The sequence below is a fragment of the Pongo abelii genome, chromosome 5 (genome assembly GCF_028885655.2).
Source record: "Pongo abelii isolate AG06213 chromosome 5, NHGRI_mPonAbe1-v2.0_pri, whole genome shotgun sequence".
Classification (NCBI taxonomy): domain Eukaryota; kingdom Metazoa; phylum Chordata; class Mammalia; order Primates; family Hominidae; genus Pongo; species Pongo abelii.
Genome location: NC_071990.2, coordinates 6,066,043 through 6,091,606, shown reverse-complemented (window position 1 = coordinate 6,091,606; position 25,564 = coordinate 6,066,043). Strand labels below are relative to the sequence as shown.

The 25,564-nt window shown below is 42.1% G+C and overlaps 1 protein-coding gene across 2 annotated transcripts in view; it reads left to right on the top strand.

Moving 5' to 3' along the window:
* F13A1 (coagulation factor XIII A chain) overlaps positions 1 to 25,564 on the top strand; it is a 164,704-nt gene that overhangs the window by 99,901 nt on the left and 39,239 nt on the right. For both annotated transcript variants that reach the window (XM_024248827.3, XM_063725327.1), the window contains exons 10-11: positions 17,689 to 17,792; positions 19,129 to 19,217. In XM_024248827.3, the coding sequence (XP_024104595.3) occupies positions 17,689 to 17,792; positions 19,129 to 19,217 (193 nt within the window). The remainder of the gene's footprint in view (positions 1 to 17,688; positions 17,793 to 19,128; positions 19,218 to 25,564) is intronic.

The window sequence follows — 25,564 nt, the reverse complement described above, 5'->3', positions numbered from 1 at the left end:
TCCATTTTTCCTTGAGACCCCCTAAGTCCAAATCAATACACCAAGAATAAAGGAAAAAAATCCTAAGAGTTTAAGTAGGAAGAATTTTTATCAAGGTCTGTGTGGGAGGAAATTGGGGCATAAGTTCCTCTGTGGTCAGGCATTGAGCTAGGTAGAACTTCTAAGCCAAAAATGAGTCTCATGCACAAATAATAAAGCTAAAACACTATCTGTTACACAAGCATCCAAATGGGGATGGTAGGAAGTTACAAGTTCATTTTAAGCAAAACTAAAAGTTAGAAGTGCCTGAACTTCCTCATGTTTCAGGAATGGATCACAGTTGTAGGAGCAGTATTAACTCACCAGTAGGGGCACACATTCATTGGAGAATGTTGAAATGAAATTGCTCAATGAGTAGCAAAGTGCTACCATGAATTAAAAATAGTTCGGTTCATTGGAAGGGAATGAGCTGAGACATAGTAAGCTGGAGGGCACGTGTAAGACAAAACCTTGTCTCTGTAAATTGAACAGAAATTTAAAGAACACTTTAAACCTGCAGAATTATAATATAGCAGCCCTGCATGTATATGGGATGACAAAACAGACCAAAATAGTCACCCCAAAAACTCACTGCAATTGTTAAAAATGACAAAAAGATAGTTATTTGGCATTCTCCATATCTCTTCCTTACAAACACACACACACACACAGACACACACACAGCCTTTGTAGCTAAGTGCAGTTCAAAGTTATCCTTCCCAGCTCCTTGATTCAGATACCTCCCATCATCAAATAAGTCCATATGAGGCACTCCTACAAATAACCCCACAGGCGCTAAACAGAATTAATACAAAATTGTGAAGGTAGATCTTGCTCTTGGTAACCCTGTCCTCTTTCAGGTCCCTGCTCCAAATTACTTCCCCTTTTCCTGACACCATTTGTTCCTTTGGTGCCTTACTCAAATATCCCATCACCCTGGGACTGTTCTTCCTGGCCTGGGACCCTCACCCACCCTCCACTGCAGACCACTGCCCGAGACTCCTCTTCCCTTCCTTTGCCTGGCTTGTAGTAGGTTTTCATCAAATGATGCCTGATCAGATGCTCTGACTGACTGCAGGGCTGAGACCAGCACAACTCAGGACGTACCCAGACCGTGAAGCACAGGGATTAAAGGGCTCAGTGGGATCTGAGGTCAAGACTTGGCTCTGCTGCTGTCCAAGCTGTGTGACCTTGGGCAAGGCACAACCTCTCTGTGCCTCTTTTCTCCTCTACAGCAGAGAGAACAATATTCCCTGCTTCACTCAGCACAGAGCCGAGCATAACAGGTGCCTAATGAATGTTAGCTGCTATTATTGCCTTCATTATTAGTCACACAGCTGGAATTTCTTAGAGGCAATATGTTTCCATCAACCCAAGTACGTCAAAGCAGTCAGAAAAAGAGGGATGCCCAGTGTCCTAAGATGACTGTGCTATTTCTGTTACTTTGGGGTATTTTTAAAGAAAAATCAGACACTTGGCCTCACCAGTGCAAACACCCATGCACCTTAGAAGTTATAGGTGGTCCAGGAAAACAAGAGTATGGCTAAGACTCCCCTGGATTGAGGAGGTTAGTGTGGGCTGTCCCCAGACAGATCAGCCAGTGCATGATCACCACAGCCACACTCCTATGTCAAGCTCTGGCTTGGGCAGCTACTTGCTGTGTGGCTTTGAGAAAATGACTTCACCTCTCTGAGCTTCATTTTCTTCATCAGTAGAATGAAAGTAATCTTAGTAGTTACCATTTCCTGATAGAGTGGCTATAATGATTAAATCAGGTCATCCAGGTACAGTGCTTACCATAGAGGTAGGCCTGATGCTGATCTAGTTAGTATTGGTCACTGGTAAGAAGCAGGGGCTGCCTGAGCGTAGGGCTGGTGAGGAGGGGTGAGGGTGAGGGTGAGAGTGAGGGTGGAGGCTAAATAGGGGCTGAGGTGGGGGTGGGAATGATTTGCTAGGCATCAGCTGACCTCTGTGAGGTCAGTGCAGTGTAGGCTGGCAACACATGGCCTGATGGATTTCCTAGCAAGGATCTCAGGAGCCACTGGCCTCATACTTACCTCCCTCCACAGGCTCTGGTCAAACACACCCACCTCAACCTGTCTTCCCCGCTCCTGGTTGGTATGTGGCTGGGGCCCTCTCCTCTCCAAGTAAAGGAGGCCTGAGAACGATCTCTCATCCTCCACCATCTATTTCTTCTTCAACACCCAGGTCCCAGTGGTCCACAGTTTGTGATGAATCAATTTGTCCAGTTAGGTCTCAGGGACTCAGGATGTCCTCTTCTCCATGACCCAGCCAAATCCCAGACTGCCAAAACCAGAAATCAGCCAGCAGGGAGGCTCAGAGGAAGAGTACAAGAGGGTGTGAGAGGTGTATTCTGCTCGCCACACTCCAGAGCCAGGAGTGACAAGTTTGGCTCTGTCTCTTGCTGTGTGACCCTTCTCGCCTTACTACTGCAGACCATCAAGGACAGACTGCTTCCTGGTTTGCCACCATAGGTCCCCTGCATGAAGGATGTTTCCTTCCAAGAGAGAGCCTCACCTCAGGGGGGCTACAGTTTTGCACAAAGTGGCCCCGCTGTTGACGCCAACAGAGGCCATGGTCTGGGCTCTTTAGCTCTTCAGGAGAGGGCTGGGGACTCAGGAACCTCAGAAGGGCACAGCAGGGCAGAATAATTAGATCCCAGGGTAGCAAATGAAACCCCAAGTGGGCAAATCCAAGATAGCAGATTCGGTCGCCTGTCCCCAGTGTGCTGATGAGTTCTGAATTATGTGTAACCTCTGGGGGGAAGGCAGCTATGAATCACTGGACAGTTTAATGAAGACGCTTGCTCAATGTTTAGCTGCAGTCCAAACAGCAAATAGAATATGATGGCTCAGTGAGGAGGGAGTCAGGGCTACTCAGAGGGGCAGGGGGACAGCAACGGTTTGGCCTCACCTTGGAAGAGCTCAGCTTGATCAACTCATTATACAAAGGTCACAGTCAAAATGGAAACAATTTTAAAAGACAGAGACAGTGGCACTTACTAGGATCAAGAAAGATTTTTCAATGAAAGGCTTCACTCCTTCTAAATGAAGAAGCCTCCCTGTGTTCTTTTGCTGGAGTGAGTGTGGTCTGATTGGATGATTCTGGGTAAGGGTTGGTGTCATCCTCTCAGCTTTTCCCCACCAGGATGCACCCACCCACAGGGGGAGCAGTGTCTGATCTATTTTATTTTTGTTGTTTTGTCAGCATGTAACAGTGTGCAGGGCATAGAGCAAGCACTGAATAAACAGAATTGGTTGGAAAAAAAAATTTAATGCATAAAAACTCCATGCTGCAATGGGTGGTCTTAATCTATAAACAAAGCTTTTCAAAGCACATTTTAGAGCAGAAATTAACCAGCTTTCACATCTGGGACACTGCCCTAATCAGTGTGTAATCCTAATTCTCATTATGCCCTTAGTACTCATACGGCATTTTACACATCGTAGGTGCATTTTTGAAATTGAGATTGTTCTTCTATACATTCTTGTAGATGCTCTGTATGACTCATCTAGTTGGGCTTTTATATTGTAAAATTATCTTCAAGTTTAATCACTGTCTGCAAAGCAGAATGATCTAAAAACGAATTCCAAGTAAAATAGTATAGAAGAAAAATTCAGAATGTAGACCAAATTGCTTAAAGATGCTTAAGGGTTTGTAAAAATATCCCATGATGCATTGCAGTTGCTAATTCTGGACAGTTATCAAAGATGCTTATTTTCAAACATTTTCTTGTTAACCATATTTCTGGCCAAATTGGTTTTAGGAAAATCACCTGGAGTTAGATCATGAGCCTTAGCATTGGAGGACTGAGAATATACACTGAAGGCACACAATAGTGTTGGAAAAAACATTATTTGCCACCTTCAAAGAATACAAGTAGCTCATGTTTACAAACATATGTTTTTTTTGCAATTCCCTGATTTAAGTGCTGACATGTATTAATTTACTTCTACCTCTTAACAGCATGTTAAGGTAATTACTGTTATTGGCACAGTAACTTAACCAAAGTCCCAGCCAATAAGTGGCAGAACCTGAAGTACAAACCCAAGGGGGCTGACCCCAGAGCCCACTCTTTTTAAAATGGCATCCTTATTGACTGGGTGTGGTGGCTCAAACCTATAATCCCAGTACTTTGGGAGGCCAACGCAGGAGGATCACTTGAGATCAGGAGTTCAAGACCAGCCTGACCAACATGGTGATACCCTGTCTCTACTAAAAATACAAAAAAAATTAGCTGGGCGTGGTGGTGCATGCCTGTAATCCCAGCTACTTGGGAGGCTGAGGCAGGAGAATCACTTGAACCTGGGAGACAGAGGTTGCAGTGAGCCACGATCACGCCACTGTATTCCGCTAGCCTGGGTAACAGAGTGAGACTTGGTCTCAAAAATAAATAAATAAATAAAAATAATTAACATCCTTATTAAAATATGCTTCACAGCCTGGCGAGGTGGCTCACACCTGTAATCCCAGCAATTTAGGAGGCTGAGGCAGATGGATCACAAGGTCAGGAGATCAAGACCATCCTGGCTAACACAGTAAAAATCCCGTCTCTACTAAAAATACAAAAAAATTAGCCAGGCATGGTGGTGGGCGCCTGTAGTCCCAGCTACTCTGGAGGCTGAGGCAGGAGAATGGCATGAACCTGGGAGGTGGAGCTTTCAGTGAGCCGAGATCGTGCCACTGCATTTCAGCCTGGGTGACAGAGCAAGACTGCCTCTAAAAATATATATATAGATAGATAGATAGATAGATAGATCTCACATACTACAAAATTTACAAAATTCACTCCTTTAAAGTACACAATTCAATAATTTTTAGTATATTTTTATTTATGTATTATTATTATTATTTTGAGACAGGGTGTCTCTCACCCAAGCTGGATTGCAATGGCAAGATCATGACTCACTGCAGCCTTGACCTCCCAGGCTCAAGCAATCTTCCCATCTCAGCTTCCCTAGTAGCTGGGACTACAGACACACCCACCACACCTGGCTAGTTTTTAATTTTTTTTTTTTTTTGTAGAGACAAGATCTCACTATGTTGCCCAGGCTGCTCTTGAACTCCTGGCCTCAAGAGATTCTCCTGCCTCAGCCTCCCAGAGTGCTGGGATTACAGGCATGAGTCACGGCACTAGGCCATTTTTAGTATATTTGTGGTCTTGTATAACCATCATTATCATCAGATTCTGGAACATTTTTTCTCCCCTCCGCCATACCTATTAGCAGTCACTCCCCATTTCTCCAACTCTGGCAACCTCGAATCTACTTTCTCTCTCTACGAATTTGCCATTTCTGATCATTTCCTATAAATGGAGTCATGTAATATGTGACCTTTTGTGTCTGGCTTCCTTCACTTAGCGTAAAGTGTTCAAGGTTTGTCCATGTTGTAGCATGTATCAGTACCTCATTCCCTTTCATTGATGAATAATATTTCATTGTGTGGATAAACCAGGTTTTATTTATCCATTCATCAGTTGTACATTTGGGTTGTTTCCATTTTTGGCTTTCATGAATAATGTTGTTATGAACATTCAGGTAAAAGTTTTTATGTGAACATATGTTTTTTATTTCTCATGGGCATATATTTAGAGTGGAATTTCTGGATTGTATGGTAACTCTATGTTTAATTTCTTTTGATGAAGTGCCAAACTGTTTTCCAAAGCAGCTACTCCATTCTATATTCCCACTAGCAATACACAAAAGTTCCAACTTCATATTCTTGCAAATGACTTTTATTTTCTTTTTTTTTAAAATTATTATTGTAGCCATCCTAATGGGGTGAAGTGGTATTTCATGGTGGGTTTAATTTTTATTTCTCTAATGACCAATGACGTTGAACATCTTTTTGTGTTTTTCTTGGCCATGTGTATATCTTCTTTGGCAAAATGGTTATTCGTATTTTTGTCCCATTTTAAAATTGACCTACTTTTGTATTGTTGAATTGTAACTATTCTTTATATGTTCTGCATATAAGCTCTCTATCATATATGTGATTTGTAAATATTTTCTACCATCCATGGGCTCTCTTTTCACTTCTTAATGGTGTTCTTTGAAGCACTAAAGAAATTAATTTTTATAAAATCCAACTTTTTAATTATTTCTTTGGCTGCTTATACATTTGGTGTCATATCTAAGAAACCATAACCTGATCCAAGGTCACAAAGATTTGCTCCTCTGTTTTGTTCTAAGAGTTTTACAATCATAGATCTCACATCTAGGTCTGGGGTTCATTTTGAGTTAACTTTTTATATATGTATGAAGTATAAATAGAAATGGAGAAGAGAGAAAAATAGAGCGAATAAGAGAGAAAACTAAAATCATCTTATCGATTATCTCGTACGTGGTAAATCATTTTTTAAATGCTGTCTTAAAGATTCTTTGTTTCACTCAGGTCTGAGATTTGAAAAAGAAAAAAAGTAAAAAAGAGATTCTCTATTTGTCTTCAGCTTTTGACAGTTTGAATATGATGTGTCTAAGTGTAGATATCTTAAGTTTATCCTACTTGGAGTTTTTGAACTTTTTCAATGTACATAATAATATCTTTCATTGAATTTGGGAAATTTTTGGCTATCATTTCTTCAAATATTCTTTCTGCTACTTGCTCTCTTTCCTCTTCTTCTGGGACTCCCATTAGGAAAATGTTAATATACTTCATCAACTGCATCAGAAACATCTCACCTGTTTCTGGGGCTTTGGTATTGTTTTTGTTTTTTCCTTCTGTTATTCAAACTGGATGATCTGAAGGCCTACCTTCAAGTTCATTGATTCTAATTTTTCATTTTGGTTATTGTACTTTTCAGTTCCAGAATTTCTATTTGGTTCCTTTTCATAATTTCTATCTTTTAATTCGTATTCTCTATTTGATGAGATATAATTCTCATGGTTTCCCTTCAGTTCTTTGAACATATTTATAATGGCTAATTTAAGACCTTTGTCTTGTAAGTCCAATGTCTTAGCTTTCTTAATAACAATTTCTCTTGGCTGCTTTTTTTTCCTGTGTATGGGCTATACTTTTCTCATCCTTGCTGTGTCTTATAATTTTTGTTGAAAACTGGACATTTAAAATAATATAAGGTGGCAATTCTTAAAATCAGATTTCCTGTTCTCTAGCACCTATTGTTGATGTTTGCTGTTGTTGTTTTTGCTGCTGCTGCTCGTTTACTTAGTGACCTTCTTGGACTAATTCTGTGAAGTCTGTTTTTCTTGTCACGTATGGCCACTGAAGTGAGCTGAGTTAGCTCAGTGGTCATATAACAATTGGACAGAGATTTCCTTAAATACCTTGAGCCAAAAGCACCCCAGCTTTAGCCAAGTAGCTTTGTATGTGTGTTGGGGAAAGTCTTTAATTATCCCGCAGGCAGTTTAAAATTCTTCGTTAGCCTTCACTTCCTGTGTGGACAGAGCCTCAAGATCAACCAGAGATGAGAGATGAGGACCTTCCTGGGGCTTTTCTTTTGGGCATGCTCACAGCCCTGCACATGTTTGTGGCTATCTGTGTCAGAGTTTTTCAAAGCTTCCTACGGACATCTTATTCCCTGTTTTTTCTTTCAAAGTCTTTTGGATAGCCCTTTTTTAGTCTCAAGTGGTATTGCCCCTTCAGGCATTATGATGTTAAACATTTGCTTCTATTTTATTTTTATACATTATATGAATAGGGCTGATTCAGAATGAGCTGTGAATCAGATCAAATAAAAACAAGCCCTGAGAATGGAGCTTTTCAGAGAGCTGCCAGGCAAGTTAAGCAGTGGCAATTTGGAGAGAAAGAGCTTCGGGGTGTTCAAAACTCATTTTCTCTCCTTCATTGGTTTCTAGGCTGCAAGTTTGCAAAGCTACTGAGGCTACTGGTTTTTAAGACGACTGTGGAGGTGGGGTGAGAATAAGGCAAATTAAAACTTCACAAAGTCACTCTTCTTACTGAGATTTATCTGTTTGTTTGTTTGTTTTTTCCTTGAATAAATGCCCCTCAGATTGTTGTTTGCTTCACTTCCAGAGTTCTGGGAAGGTCGGTTGTGATCATATTTGCAAGTGTTCTCATTGCTCTGTGGAGGAGCAGATTTCCAGTGGTCCTTACTCTGCCACTCTGGAGGTGTTTCCCAGAGCCCACTCTTAACCACTACACAAGTGCTTCCAAATGGGGACCTACCACACCCCTAAGGTGCTTTACATTTTGTAAGAATATTTTTGGCATCTAGTAGAGTCTTCCTGACATATATCTGCTGAAACATATATTATTGTATGTATATCCTTTTATTTCTCCATTTCTCCCATACATTACGGGGCATGATATTGATCTTTTAGAAATTATGTATGTAGAAAGCCATCTATGGATTTAGTTTCAGCCTAATGAAGGAATGTAAAAAATATTTGCTTAAAAACAAGAAGGGGGCATTGCTCTTTGAAGGCTGGAAATCACTGCCCTACACTCTCCTCCCATTCCTCTCAGGCACCCATCCATTCCTGCTGCTGGAATGTCTCCAAAGAGCACCTGAAGTCCTCATGCCACTCAAGTCTCACTTGAGAGTAAACCAAGGGGAGTTTGGGGGTAAAATGTCAGAGGTCATTGTAATAGCTTCTCGGGAAATTAGGCAGAAAGGGAAAAAAAGTGGAAATCATTTAATAAACCACATAGAAAACACTCCAAATGGCAATGGAATCATGTTCTGGTTAATCGTAATTTTTGCCTAAAAGAGTCATCATATATACCATTAGAAGGTTACTAGTTTTAAAGTAATTAGAAACTAATAAAGTATGCACCGCCTAGGCTATACTGAATGTAATATAATTCCTTTTGGTAATTAATAATACCTCTAGGAACACGTTATAAAAATAAGAGCCATCAACTGTAGAATATCATATTCATAAATAGTTTATAATGCAAAACAGTAACTTTGGTACCTACTGGGTCTATTGGTTAGAATTCTTTTAACCCTTTTCAATAATTATGGAGACATTTGTCCAGAATTTATTATATAAACTTTTTTATACATTAGTTATACAAACAAATGCTCTCAAAATTCAATATTGTCTTCATGTTCAGTCAGGATATTAATTCCTAGCTTGCTATGCCAGAGTGGTAAAAGGGGATAGGGCTTCATTTTCAAAATGAACACAGCAGAGGGAACCCAGAAGTGCTCAGAAAGGGCTTTCTGCTAACTAATGATGGCAAACGTGGTCTGTGTGATGGGGTGGCATCTACTTTCTGAAAATTTTTAATTTTAATTTTTGTTGTTTTTGTTTTGTTTTGTTTTATAATTTGTGTTTTATTTTTGCCAAATTTGGTTTCATTCCCTGCCTGTTCCATTTGGAGGTACTACACTAAAAAAAAAAATAATAAAACATGTAATCACACCATGGGGAAAAATGAAAGGAGGAGAAAAAAAGAAAGCTGGATAATCAGCCCCTAATTTTCTAAAAATTGCTATTAACAAAGCTGCTGTACAATTCTCTTGATAAATATCCAAGAAATCTGTTCTTGGAAGCTTAAGAAGAGAGTGGAAAGGCTCTCAGGACTAAGGAAGGACTCACTCCCTAAAGACTTTGTGGATGGAAATTCGTTCAGTGCTCCTGTAGTGCGTATGTGAGTGAGGACATCTGGACTGGTATCTAGCCAGGATACCCTGGTAGACTGCATTTAGCGTTGATGTCCTTTCCAATGGGTTGCAGCATCCATTTGGCTCATGCCTGTGTCTGAGCACTTATTAATGGTTTTGACTATCACTCCTACTACACATACAAGTCATAGTTTCATGGTGGGAGTTACAGCACCTCTCCAAGTGCACCCCGCCATCTGCAACCCCCTCCATTGAGGTCTCTTGTGCTATATCAGACTGTATTTAAACCGTGACCTCTCAGTGAGACTTGTAAAACCCCTTGCCTTCACAGGACAAGCAAGAATAAACACATTCATTTCTTCTTTTTTCTTGGTGGTCAATTGATTCCTACAACAGCATCCTTTATTGAGCTGGGATGCCCATGGCGCCCTCCATTTATCTCCCATATAGCATTGCTATGCAAATGAGGCCATTCATGACTGGCTACCCAGGGCTTCCTCAGGTGGCTCCCAGCCAGAGGGATGTGAAGCAGCTGAGCCTCAGAGAGGACAGGGGCCCTGGCCTGGTCTCCACCTGACTGGACTGCTGGCCTTTGACATGACGCCAGTTAACATCCAAATGTCCCTTGCTGGTTTCAGCACTCCAACAGCCTCAAACAATGAATAGCTGTATTCTGAAATAGTGTCATGCTCCCAGCTCCATCAAAGATTCCTGCAGCATGCCTCCTTTCCTCTGAATAATTCCTTTCTGTCATCTTCCTTCATTGTATTTCCTAACTGACAAGTTTTTTTCTAAGTCCAGGCTTTCATTTCCACTTTGAAATGTCTTGTTAGACAAGCCCAGAGTCCACCAAATTGTTCCCACTTCTTTCCAACAACTCCCACCCCATCCTATCCCCACTGCCCCTGAAATATAATCCAGGATGTCCTGTCATTATTGTCAACAATATTGTTGTCTGTATTCAAAGTGTATTAGCAGAACCAGAGAGGTAGGGCTACACCCGTCTGCTACAAATACACAAATGATTTGCAAGATAGACAGTGCCTTTCTTTCACTCCCTGCCAGTTTTGCTATAAAAGAATTCAAACCCTTGGTTTACAGCTGAAGTTGGTCCAAGACATCTCCTCCAGGGCTTTCTCTTGATCTTATTTGTGCTCTCCCCTGAGCCCTAATAAAGCTGCACAAACAAAATTACAAGCCCATATCTCTTTCTTCCCTTTTAAGAACTCCTTTTCTCTGAAACCTTTCTGGACAGATTGTAAATGAGATGACCCTGTGGACTGTTTAAGCAGTTAGCAAGTTAAGGGCAGTAAAGGACTCCTTGTTTAAATTAACCACTTTATTTTCTTCAAACACATAGCACCCTGAAGCCCATGTTGGTCTCAGCTGTGTTCTCTGTCCAGCTCTTCACCATCCCATGGGCTCCTATACCTCTGGATATGACTTTAGCCAGAACCAAGACAGATTTTGAACTACTGTGCTCTACTGGGTTTTGGTAAAATAAATAAATAAATAAATAAATAGTCCTCAGTGTTTCAGAGGGAACCTAATACATATTTATTATGCAGTATTTTAAATATTGCAGAAAAAAATACCAAAGTAAGAAGTATCTATTTTCTAACTAAGAACATCTGTAACATTTCCTTAACCCTTCTGTAATATATCTCTTTGTATGTCGTATGCATGTTTTTAATGCTGCATACCAAAGTACTGCAAACATAACAGCTTAAAAAAACACAACTTATCATCAGACAGTTCCTGTGGGTCAGGAGTTTGGTCACTGGTTGACTGGATCTCTCTGCTCAGGGTCTCAGATAACTGCAATCAGTGTTGGCTGGGACTGTTGTCCCATCTAATGCTCAGAGTCGTCTTCCAAACTTGTTCAGGTTCTTGAAAGAATTCAGTTCCTTGCAGCTGTAGAACTCATAGATGCTTCTAGCTTCTCTGAAGCCAGCAGGAGAATGTCTCTGCTGCTTTGAATCCCTGACTTGCTCTGTCTCTGATCTCTAGACCCAGACTTAAACGGCTCATCTGATGAGGCCAGACCCACCTGATAATCTACCTTTTAATTAACTCAAAGTCAACAGATTAGTAAACTTAATTACTTCTGCAAAATCCTCCTTGACACATAAAGTAACATAGTCACAGGAGTACTAGCCTGTTCTGTTTGTAGATTTCACCTACACTCAGGGGAGAAAATTATACAAAAGGAAGGGTAGTGGGAGTCATTGAAAATTCTGCTCTGCATGTGATTTTGAAACACTAATATGCCATGGATGTCTTTCCTGCCTAGTCAATATAGATCTGCATTTTTATGGCTGAATAGCATTCTATTCTGTGTTTCAAAATACTTGATCACATGTTAGGCTGCTTCCAATTTCCCTTTCTTACACCATGATGAACGTTCTTACATAACACACTTGTCTTTGCGTTTGTGTGATTATTTCCCGTGCACAAATTCAAAGCACATGGATTTACTGAATCACAACATAAACTATGACATCCCATGTAGGGTCCCCCAGCAGGGGATGGTGCTGCTGTTCTAGTGAAGTACTGCCTTTGGTGAAGGTTCTCTGAGTCCTTTGTACCAATACTGCTGAATTATTAGCATCCTTGAAAGGAGTTCTAAAAATTACTAGCTGTCACTGCACGGAACACACAGGAAGAAACATAAAGCAGAGATGTGTTCTTCACTTGTCATCTCCATCGTTATCCTCCCAAAAGGTTGTTCTCATCTTAATTAAACAAGTCTCAATGAAATGGGCCCTTTATTTTGATTTCTATACTGCTTCTATTGAAAGAGGCAACAAGGAGACTTAGAATTTTTTTACTTTAAAGGGACACGGTACATTTTGACTGTATAGTGAGAACTCAAGTTTCAAATGAAGGCTCCGAGAACATAGAAAACCATGAATCTTAAAGCGAAACAAACAAGCAAAGGTTTAATAAGACCTTCCTTGCTAGATGTCCTCATGATTTATTTAGTCAACACTTACTGAGCACCTCCTAATGACTGGGCCCTGCTCTAGTGCTGGAGATGTGTAGAAAAATGAGACCAACAGAGCTCCCAAAGTAGATTTATGCACTCTACAAATGCATGATGGAATTGCAAGATGAAAACAGAAAAACTCTTATGGATCTAGATAAAGAAGCTTTAGAATAAAAAGTAGCATTTCAGGAATCAGTTGGTATTTTCCAACCTGGAGAATCAGTAGATGAAATTAGGAAAAGTCTGTACAGAAGGAATAAGTGTTTGAGATCAAATATACAACATGGTGGCTATAGTTAATTATACTATACCATATATTTCAAAATTGCCAGGAGAGTAAATTTCAGATGTTTGCACCACAAAAATAAATATGGGAGGTAATCGATATGTTATTAACTTAATTTAATTATCCCACAATGTGATTTGATTTTATATATATGTATGCAAAATCATCACTTTGTACCCCATAATATATAAAATTATACAATTATTATGTGTCTATTTAAAAAATTAAAGACATGCTAAAGGAAGTTTTCCAACACAAAGGGAAATGACATTACTGTATATTGAAAATTAGATCCTCTGACATGTATGAATTGCAGCAAAAATGCTAAATATCTGAGTAAAATGCTCATGCCTGTAATCCCAGCACTTTAAAAGACTGGGGCAGGAGGATGGCTTGAGGCCAGGAGTTCAAGACCAGCCTGGGCAACATGAGACCCTGTCTCAAGAAAACAAAACAAAACAAAAAATGGGAAAAGAAACATCTGTAAACATTAGTCCCTTTCATGGAGGAACTTGGGATATAAAAACTGAGCATGCTTAAATAGAATTGTGTAATGTCAGCCAAATGGAAATTCTTGAGGCATGGGTGGCTTAGGACACAATTCCCCTAGTCATTCCTGAGTAGAAAGGATTGCATGGTGAAAGAGATCCCCATGGCTGTGGAGGTAGCACCCTCTTGTTCTGTTCATGGGCTGTCTGGGAGCTGAGCCATTAGCTTTCCACCCACTGATGGAGGCCCAGCCCTACTGGGAGCATTTGCTTCCTCCCCACCTCACCCACTGCCTGCAAGTTCCTGACCCTGTTATGAAACTCCCACCCTAATTACACAGATAATGTCTCAGCCATGAGTGAAACTAGAAGAGATCACGTGTAACTAATTAGATGTCAAAGTGAGAGAAAAGAAACTTTTCCCCGGGTCCTGGTCATTTGAAAAGAAATATTATCCTCAAAGAAAAGTCTTCACTTGAGATCTGAAGTGCAAAGCATATTTATCTTGTTCCAGGCTAACCTTGCCAAGGAGATTTGAATTTAAATAAGGCTATTCTGGAGCCTATTAATCTAGGGTGATGGTGTAGCAGTGAAAGCCAGGGGGTCACTAAACACTTCGGGTTGTATAGGAAGCAGGACGGGGTCCATTCAGGGTTACAAATGTTTTATTGCTGTTTTTCCCTGGGTCCTTCTGCCTGATGGGGCAACCTCCACTGCTCTGGAGAGAGGCTAGCAGAGTCATTGTCTAACACACACAGTGACCTCCCTTCCAGCTTCCAAGCAAAGATGGAGGCTCTCAGGTGGGAACTGACCTCATGTTCCTGCTCAGAGACCTCCACACCTTCACCCTAATCCACATCTGTACCCTTCTCTCCCTGCAGACCCTGCCTTGCTTCCCACACCTGTCCAGGGTGTTGCTCTCAGCCTCAGCCTCTTGCAACCTTGGTATTTCAGCTCCCTTTCATATTCCCACTGTCTCTACCTTCCTCCATGAACATGCCTCAGTCTCTTTTAATTTGAAAATAACCAAAACAGACTTCCCTGCATTGCATTACATGCTAGCCCCTGCCCTATCTTTTCTTCTGTCTTACAACCTAGATCACTTCTTTTTTTTTAAGACAGGGTCTCACTCTGTCTTCCAGGATAGAGTGCAGTGGTGCAATCATGGCTCACTGCAGCCTTGATCTCCCGGGCTCAAGTGATCCTCCTGCTCAGCCCCTCAAGTAGCTGAGACTACAAGTCAGCTAACTTCTTTAATAGAGACAGGGTTTCGCCATGTTGCCCAGGATGGCCTCAAACTCCTGGGCTCAAGCAATTCTCCTGCCTCGGCCTCCTAAAATGCAGGGATTACTGGTGTGAGCCACTGTACCCAGCCTCTAAGTCACTTTTAAGGAAGAAGCTACGTCTTTTTCCCTCCTCATTCATTTGTCAGCTGGTTTTGCCCAGCCCTCCTCCACCACCCACCAATACTCCTGCAACCTCTTCCTCCGCTTCATCCAATCCAGAGCATCACAAGTGTAGACAAAAATTCCTCTTAGGCCTCACCTCCTGGATTTCCCACAGGCACTGAAGCTCATCCTGCCCAGAATTGGGCTGGTCATCCACCCATCACCACCAGTCCCAACACAGACTTTCTTCTCTTCCTTTTTTATTCACAGTCTTGGTAAACAAAACCATCATACTCCTTGGACAGGCACAAGTCTTCCCCAACTCATCCGAGTCCCTCACATCTCCCTAAACCTATGGATTGTACCCCGAATGGCTTCTCTCCCTCTCCACGGTGCTGGCCACCTGAATGCCTTTCTGGTCCACTATTGCAGTTCTTCAGGGGTGGGGGACAGCCGGGAGGACTCAGCTCAATCTCCAGCCTTGCCTCTCCATCCATCTTCCACGAACAGAGATTTGCAAATTTAGATCTTCTTCTTAAATTATTCCAATGGCTTTTTATAGCCTAAGAATAAAGTATGAATGTTTAATTTGATATCAAAGGATTTCACAATCTTATCCTCACCTATATCATAGGTCAGTGTCGAAGAGCGTGGATTTCAGAGCTCTATCACTAACTAGCTGTGTGACCTCAGCAAAGTTCTTAACCTTCCTGGGTTTCAACTTCCTCCCCTATAAACTGGGGGTAATTATAATAGTACTGTTCTTTTTTTTTTTTTTGAGACGGAGTCTCGCTCTGTCGCCCAGGCTGGAGTGCGGTGGGGTGATCTCAGCTCACTACTGCAAGCTCCGCCTCCTGGGTTCATGCCATTCTCCTGCCTCAGCCTCCCGAGTAGCTGGGACTACAGGTACCCACCACCACGCCCGGCTAATTTTTTGTATTTTTAGTAGAGACAGGGTTTCACCGTGTTAGCCAGGATGGTCTCGATCTCCTGACCTCGTGATCTGCCCGCCTTGGCCTCCCAAAGTGCTGGGATTACAGGCGTGAGCCACTGTGCCCGGCCAATAGTACTGTTCTTATAGGGTGCTAGGGACATCAGATGTGTTAACATCCATGAGGGTTTTAGAACAGCACTTCGCACTAAGAAAGTGTTATATGTATTTGTTAGTTTCGTGCATTGCCTGCCATCACTGTTCTCCTATGCACCTGAATATTCAAACATGCTACGCTCCAGCCACAACACACAGCAGACAGTTCCACAAACACACCATGGTGGCTATTTCATGCCACTGTAACTTTGTTCTTCCTCCTTTTCTTGACCTCCTAAATTACCATTTATCTTTCGAGCCTCAGCTGAAATATCACTTCCCAAATACCTGGAAACTTTGCTCCACTGAGAATCCATGGCACCCCAAATGAACTCCCATTTTACCAGGGATCATTTAAATTAATTATTTTTCAAAGTCTGAGAGTTACCATTTTTGAGCACTTAACACATGCCAGTCCGTGTTCGAAATACATGTATTAGCTTATTTAAGTCTCACAGCAAACCTATGACAGTTTTGATAATTGGTTTACAGGTTTGTCATTTCTCTTAGAAGATTACCGTTTATGGGTAAGAATCTATGTTTTGATCATCTTTGAATCTCCAGCACCTACCAAGGTTCCTGGTGTATAGTGGGTACATAGTGAAATTAATATCTCTTGAACCAATCAAAAATGGACTGCACTCAGAGAAGGATGGGAGCATGGGCAAACAGCTGACATTGAAGAGCGTCTAGGCAAGGGACCCATGGTAGTTGAACCTGAAATTCATCAGTGTCATAAACAAAGACTGCAGTAACTACCTCACCACATTATTAAATCTTTATTACTATATGAACATTTTCTATAGTGCTGAGGGGTTAATGTGCTCTCATTTGATTCTGTACTGTCATATAACTTCAGGTCTTTTCAAGGACATAATAATACAATTCATGATGACATTTTATTCCATGGTCTTGCTTCCAGGGTCATATTCAAAGTTCTGAGAAGTTTTCCATGACCCTTAGCACCTTAAAGGGTAAAGAGAGATTCACCCTGACAACCTATTTTTCTTGTTGGACACGAGATGGAAATGGTAGAGAATTACAGTCAGGGATAATTGTTATAGTTTCTACGGTAATGGTCTAAGACCACAAACACGAGTATTTATTGCTTAATTGCTACAAAGGAATATGCTTTTTCTAAATAGGAACTATATTAAAAAGTTCAAAATAAATATTTCAGTTTTGGTTAACTTTTCTTCCCCACCCCTTCGGTACATAGTAAGTTCTGTTTCGTTAGTCAGCAGAGAATGGTTAAGATTAAAACTGTTTAATGCACTGATTCAAATATCTTTGGGTGGCCTTGAAGTTGCTCTTAGCAGGGGGAAAGAGACATCCAGCCATGTGAGTGTCCCAAGGGATGCCAATGAGAATGAATCTGCCCAGAAAACCCAAGTCTAGAGCCCCAGGATATCTCCAGAAACCCTCAGATTTGGCTTAATCCATTCCAATAATCTGTAGATAGCATATGCACAGGATTTGGGGTCACTTCTTTTTTTTTTTTTTTTTTTGAGATGGAGTCTCCCTCTGTTACCAGGCTGGAGTGCTGTGGCGTGATCTCAGCTCACTGCAACCTCCACATCCTGGGTTCAAGTGATTCTTCTGCCTCAGCCTCCTAAGTAGCTGGGACTACAGGCGCCCGCCACCACACCCAGCTGATTTTTGTATTTTTAGTACAGACGGGGTTTCACCATGTTGGCCAGGCTGGTCTTCATGTCTTGACCTCGTGACTCACCTGCCTTGGCCTCCCAAATTGCTGGGATTACTGGCATGAGCCACTGCACCTGGCCGTCACTTCTTGATCTCTTGGAGCATTGGGTGTGATGGGAAGCTTAACCTCTCTGGGCTTGTGTTTTCTAAGGAACTACCACTGCTGGAATGAAGCATGGATGACAAGGCCTGACCTTCCTGTTGGATTTGGAGGCTGGCAAGCTGTAGACAGCACTCCCCAGGAAAATAGTGATGGTAAAACTGTGTCCTCCCTCCGGGAAATTGCTTCATTGCTGATCTTTGTTTTGCTTTTATGCTTGCATTTGATGTGTGGGAACCACGCCCACTGGGAGCCAATATCTGAAGTGTGCTTCCTGGGCACATGTACAGTATTAGCTACCTTCCAATCAGGTTTAATTTCATTTCAATAGTCAGCTTTACCCTGATTATTTTACAGATTTTAGAAGAAGAATATAAAACAACATATAATTCATCCATTCTTGCTTTGCTAAGCAGTTTTGAAGACAGGAGAGAAAATATCTGTAAGCATTTTTACTAGGCTATAAAATATACTTCAGCCCTTCGTGGTATGCACTGATAAGATATAAGGCAGTAGAGAAAATAGAGAACTCGAAAAGTAATTATAGATCATCCTTTAAATTGTTGTTTTTCCAGAACCTGGTCTCCTTTTATGTCGTGTGATTTCCTCCAAAGCTTGAGTATGTGGGTATTTGTCTTCTAACTTGCCAACTATGCTAAGCAGCTGCAGCTCTGACCTCCCCCAGATTTTTATAAAATCACATCATAAGCCTCCATCTCTCTTTAATATGATAATATAAAGAATCAGTAGACTGTGGATATTATGTTTATTTCCTCAGGTGTTGATATATTGATGGGCACACACAGGAACATGCATAAACATTCAATGGATATTCATAGTGAAACCATATTATAATCCTAGGCTTTAAGGAAGAAAGTTTAGCACTTTCTGGTGTTCTGGTTTATATATCATGGGGGCTTTTTACAGGTGACTAATAGCAGCTAATCTCTTATTAACTATGGATAGGTGGTTAAAATTTAAAGCATTTTAGAAGAGTAACATGGGCCTTCTGACTTCCTAAATGCATGGTGGGCATGGCCAAAATGCACAGGTAATGTCCAAATTCTCCAGTTAAACTTGACATGTTCATAATGTCCAAAAACAAAAGACAAAAAGCAAAACAAACAGCAACAGCAATACAACCACAGAGCACACATCAACATTTCCAACATTTCAGATACCACCTGAACAAGAGATAAATGCTGTGTAAGCCACCTGCTTGGCATGAACACATCTGGGTATGTGTTTGTAGGTGGCAGAGTAGATGCAGGAATAGTGTTGCTTTGTATTTATTTCCATGGCTTCAATTTTTGACTTGAGGAGGCATAGCCAGTGGAATTCTCTTCAGCCTTGGAAAGCATTTGGGCTAAATCAGCAATGAAGTTGGGAACACTGGTCTCTACAGAGTCACCCTCAGTGCCATGAATCTTGCAGTATCTGGACAGAATTGGAGATGACAAACTCACACTGCCGTTCCTCTGTGCAATGCAGGCATGTATCGGTGTGGCCCCGCCTCGGTTCAAGCCATCAAGCACGGCCACGTCTGCTTCCAATTTGATGCACCTTTTGTTTTTGCAGAGGTAAGCAGGAAGCTGGAGGAAAGTGCTGTTTTTCTCCCCAGCCTCTTAACACATGAAAGAGTAAGCTAAAAGTTGTTATTTCTAGGTTTTCCAGGTACATAGTGTATGCTTCGTGTTGACAAAGGTAACTAGGCATTATTCCAACTTCCAGGCTATTCATGCTAAATGCAGTTCTTGTTTAACATTTTTCTTTCCTTGATGTTCTGGGATTCCCTACTCCCAAAAGTAAATGCTTTACTAAATTAGCTTACTTCTCTGCACCCATTAAGTAGGTATCAACTGCTCCAGAAAAATTATATGACTAATGGATCTCTCAACTAACCTCATTGGTAGAGATGGGTCATGAATTGAAATTTCAGGACATTCCACTTCCCTCTGGGACTAGTCCAGCAATCCATGTAAGACAAAATCCACATACACACACCCAACCATGGTCTTACCCTGGCCTTTGCAGTCTATGTCCTGCCATCCCACACCATCACCCATGGCCAGGGAGGGAGGGTTGAGTTGCCAAAGGAGGAAGGGGAACCTGGAGGCTACTCTAAGAGAGGAAAACAGCCCACCTACAGGGTTGATGGGAATGCCTGGGCAAAGGCTCTGCAATTTCAGAAGAACTAGGCAGGGACTGGAAGCAGAACAGGCTGTTAAAGGATACTCAAGGAGAGCTCTGAAGATCAAATTAAATGTAAGAGATGTTGGGTAAAGGAGAAGGCTGGGCTGCCAGCCTTGAAAGACTTGAAAGACTGAGAGGCAGGACTTCCCCAGGGTATATTTGCACCAATAAATACACTGAAATAATGTCTTTCACTTTGCCTACCATTGGATGCTCTTAGCAACCCTCTAAAATTGATAATATAATTCTTCCCATTTTACAGAAAATAAAATCGAGGCAAAGAGTGATTAAGTGACTTCCTCACAATCATCTAGCTAATAAATAGCAGTGCTAAGATTTGAAGCCAGGCAGACACCTGAATGCATACTGGTAACCATTGCACTCTAGTACTCTAGGAGGAATAAATAGTTATTATTAATGTATACCAGGCATTGTACTGGGGGGAATTCTAAGGTTCAAGTCTTTAAGAAATGTATTTCTAGATGCCAGGTGACAGGGCACAAACACACTGAACGTGAAATGACAACAATACTAGTGATGCTATGGAATTAATTGTCAGGTGGGCCATGTAGAGAGCACAGATCTGCATTCATATGACGAATGAGTTGAGAAGTAGAGGCCAAGAACTGAAGCAGGATGGCAAAGACCACAAGACACCATCTAGGAAGGAAGGGCGACCTGGGAACAGACAGTGAGGATGCCTGTGGAAGTGTCCCCAGGTAGTAGGAGCAGAGAACTGTGGGACCACATGGGAAGGAGGGATGATTAGGCAAAGGGATTAGAAAGAAGCCGGAGGAAGGGAGGAGTGCAAAGCAGGGGGATGAGTTGAGCATCTGAAAGCTGTGTGGGGGCAGCTGAAAGCTGTGCAGACTCACTAGAACGCCAAGGATGCATCAGGGGTGTTGGAAGGTGGAGGCTGAAGGAACGCAGTGCGGGGGACCTCCCTGAGAAACTTGCTCCTTGTCCCTCCTGTAAGTGAGGGAGAGTTTTCACTGGGCGGGAACTTGGGCAAGGTGCTGGCAGCCTTGTGGAACACGGATTGGAGGGGTTGTTACGAAGTTGTGGGGGAACATCTAGAGGGCTGGTCATCCTTCCAAGCCAGAGATGCAAAGGGCATGAGCTAGACAAATGGCAACAATGAGGAAAAGAGGAGGCAGGACTGAGAAATGTTAATATTTAGAAGGCAAAACGAACGTCAAAATTCAGAGAGCAAGATCAGGAATTTGAAACACACAGAAGACCAGTGTTCATCTCATCGTACCTGCCGTGGCAGTTTACAGAAGCCTTTGGAGACCAGGCTTACTGGAGTTGGAATTTTATCCCCTCGATTTCACTTTGGGTTTGAAGATTTCCACAAACCTCCCAGCTGTCATTTGATAGTTTATAATGCTACGAGAGCCCCCAACGAGGAGATCACTCTGAAATCCACAAAGCCTTGTTTCCAGCTTTTTATTACACTTTATTGCTGCAAAGAAGGAGAAGAAGGACCTCCCTCTACAAGCGAGCTGCCTAATAGCTGTAAATGCAAACACTTTTTGCTATTATTAAATATAGATCGGGGTGTTATGAATGTCATCAGGATTTGCAGATTATAATTACTCCTTTCTCACCCACTGCAGAGGCGTGTCTGACAGAGGGTACAATTTGTTGCTTTGGCATGGGCTGCGCTCCAGGGCTGAGCCATTTTTAAGAGATGTTTGAGTTGATGAAAAGTGTATGAGGAATCTTTTCTCAAGGGTGCCTGCAGTGGGACCCCATGGGGAGTGTCATACTAGTCGATATGACTCAGGTTCAAGTCTGTGGCTCTCTCTGCTCTCCCTCGTCCTTGCTGTGTCAGCTCGCCTTCTCTTCCCTCCCAGCATGCTGACTTTCTTGGTCATTCCTTACTCATTTCCGGGCTTGATCAAGCATCATGTTCATTGACTATTTTTTAGTTTTCCCAGGGCCTTAGTCTCCATAAGTAAGTGAAAGCAGAGCATAAAAAGAAGAGGGGTATGCCTGGAAAATGTCTTACCTTCTGTTCCTTTTTTCTCTCCTCCTCCACTTTGGAAGTTCACCCTCCACATTTCTGGATTTCTGCCAGGGCTTGAAGCTTATTTCTCTTACCCCTCCCTTCCCATGTCCTCACTGCTGCAGTGGGTTCCTGTGGATCTGAAGCCCCATCTGCCTCTTATCTCCCCAGCTCATGGTGGCCGAGGGCTTCCAAATAGGTGAGAGGAGATGAGAGCTGTTCTAAGTGTCTGGAGTCGTATTCCAAGATTCCGTGTTCACTAAGCCCTCAGGGGTTCTTAGTGAAGAATGCTCTCCTTCTTGCCGAAGATAACTCTCTTCTGTCCTCTTCTCATTAACTCTGCTGCCCTCTTTCACACCACTCCACCCCAAACTCACACACATACACACACACCTGTGCACACACACACATGCACGCACGCACCCATATGCACCCACACATGCACATACTCCTGCCTGCCCTCCCTGGCACTGAGATGATTTTGACAGGAGCAATAACTGGCTCCCTGGGACCACAGCAACCATCTCATTGCTCAAGAAGCTAAGCCCTCCTCTGCTGTGTGCCAGCAGTTCTCTTATACAACGTGAGGAGATGTTTTCCTGTAGATTATTCATTTTCAATTCAAACTTATTTATTTTACTACTATCTTATCAGATGCAGCCTATTTTTTGGCGTCTGCTACTTGGCTGTAAAATAATCCAGTCATTTATTCAAATAGCATATACAACTTTGGAATTATTTTAGCTTTCCTTCTTAACCTCCCTTATGCACCTTGCCAAAAATACCTTCCAAAAATTATCATAAATCCAGCCACTTCTACAATCTATCGTTACCCTCTGAGCTCTGTACAACACTGAGCTCCATAAAGTTACCTCCTAACTCATCTCCCTGATCCCGCTCTTGCTCCTTTTCTGTCTATTCTCCAAAGATCAAGAGAATTATTCTTTAAATGTAAATACAAACATCACACTCCTGCCCCAACACTTCTGGTGGAGTTCCACCACGCTTACAATAAAATTAAACATAAATTCCTACAAGACTCCATGGCTTCCCTTCCACTTCATCCCTTGTTTATTTCCCTCCAGCCATACTGAGATTTTTGCTCTTCAGAAAGCATCGACACATCCTCTTGTGTCAGCACTTTTAGACATACTGTTCCTTTTGCTAGGAAAGCTCCCCTCACTATCTTTCACTCTATGTAGGAAGAATACTTTGCACGCTTTGCACTCAAGTCTCTGCACTCAAGTCTCTGCTCTGGTCACCTCTTCAAAGATGCCTTCGCTCACCCCACTCCACCTAAAATATCACCATCTGCCCTGTTGTTTTCATCCTCCAACCTTAGTGTGTACTCCATTTCTCTCTTCTAGAATATGAGCTCCATGAAGGTAGAAGCTCTTGTATCCGCATTGCTGAGAGCAGGATCTAGGGTCCAGTGCCAGGAAGGCCTCCTAGCCCAGGAGGGCATTCACTGCCTCCATACGCCCTCTGAGAAGCAGCATTTTCTCTGCAGAGCGTGCAGATAAGTTTATCTCCACTTGGAAACAAATGAACAAACCAAAGCAAATTCTGTCCAGGGTCCTGAAAGCAAGAGCATGTCTCTAGCCTCAGTGGTGAAGAGCATATTTTCTGCCACCTGTGGACAAATGTTCACATTCTGTGGGCCCAGGTGGACATTTGCAGAGAGCAGCCCCCAAGCCTGCTTTCCACCCCACCTTTGCTGAGAAGCTAGGGCCCTGACCAATGGTAGAGGCTGCTATGTAGGAAGTGCCTGTACTTAAGAGGCAAGGGTGTGGTGTTGTGAAAAAAATATCTAATTTCATGCACCAATGCCCAGATTTTGTGTGACGATAACCCTTCAAGTGTAGGGATAGAAAAAGGTGATCACTAACATTACATTACCTTCAAAAGAAGGAAGAAAAATTCGCCTTAAATGTAGGGCTTTCACAAGTAGTACCAATCTATCCACCAGCCCTACAAGGAAGGTAGGCTCAGACAGATTCAGTAACTCATCCAGAGCCACACAGCCTAAGTCCAATATTCCTTGCCATACACTCTGAACTTAGCTACTGTTCTACCATAGAGAGTCAATTGATTTTGGGTGGGGCCAATCATTCAATGCTTTTTTAAGCTCCTAGATGATTCTCTAGTACAGCCAGAACAGAAAACCATTCCACTACAGGCTGAAACCAAAAAGAAAGCTTGCTAATGTCACTTGGAAAGAATAATTTCCCTCCACATCCCACCCCAACACACATATACAAAAGCCACCCCATACAGGTGTTTCTCCTCTCCTCTCTCCACAAACGACAGTGCTGTTGATCTGTCCTGAGATTTTAGCCTACATAAATTTCTGAAGCCATATTCAAGGTGAGGGGGCAGGAATTAGCCACTTTCATATTTAGCTTGTCTCCCTGGAAAACCATAAGCTGTTATAAGGATTGTTATTAAGAAGATATGTATCATTATTGTTGCCACAATTTGAAAGTGGAGGGGGTCGCTGTTTGTACTTAATGGCTTCCTCCAGAGGGAATGCCAGAATGCTCAGGCAGCTAGCTCATTTAAAGCTTCCAAAATGACAAATATTCCGCAGGTATCTGCTGTGTCCTCTCCTGTCCTGATTCCTGACTTCACATTTCAGCCTTTCACAACATGTGGCTAGCACCACCGAGTTCTGGCTACTCTGCTGAGGAGCAGGGTCACCATTTATCACCCTTAGAAATCTGAGCTGCAAGCGTGGAACCATCTCACCACTCAAGCTGGTGCTCATGCTCCCGCAGGGTGGTGTGGGAGAGGCAGTGTGCCATGAAGGCCAAGGGCCAGGCTATGGTCTGGGACCAGGGCTTGCGCTTCTTCTCCACCAGCTCCCAGCTATGAAACCACAAACACTTTGCCTCCCCCTTCTGAGTCTTGGTGCCCTCATCCATAATACGGTTATGATACGTACCTCACAGGCTTGTTGTTGTGAGGTTCAAACTAAATCCTTTATAAAATGTCCCTGAAACATTGTAGGTATGCAATAAATGTTGGCTATCTCCCCCTTAGTAGAAATTCAACTTCATGTGCACTCAGAACGTTCTGTGAGAAAGTAAAATTGCTCTCTTTAACCTCAACTTTAAAACCTAGGGATATATCTTCAAGTTTCCCCATTACCTAATGATGACTATTATATTTTTACTCAATTTTGAAATTTACAAGTCATACTCACGTAGATCGTATCTCACTCTGGCCTAAAATGCTCCCATAAAATTGGCAGAACAAATTTAATCATTTTTATTTTATAGAATCAGGAACTGAAGTTCCTAGAGATTAACATGCACTTTCTACAATGACACGCCCACTATCGGAACCCAGGTTTCTTGCAGCAAATCTAGTGTTCCTCTCAAATGCCATCTAGGTTTCACCTTGGCTGTTACTTTCTAGCCAACACTTGACTCCACTGCCCCATGTGCTTCCAAAGTATCTTGTACTTATTCTTTCATGGTACTTATTGCACTGTATTGCAGGGCTTCTCAAGCCTGACTGTCCAACAGAAATATGTGAGACTTTTTGTAAAATATAATGGATTTAGGGCCTCACGTGATTTAGGTCCCACCTCCTTAATCAGGCGTCTATTTTTGTTTAAAGTTCTCCAGGTGACTCTGATGCACAGAATCATGCTTACTAAAGCATAAACTCTATAATGGCAGCGACCAAATCTATTTTGTTCATCATTAGGATTCTAAA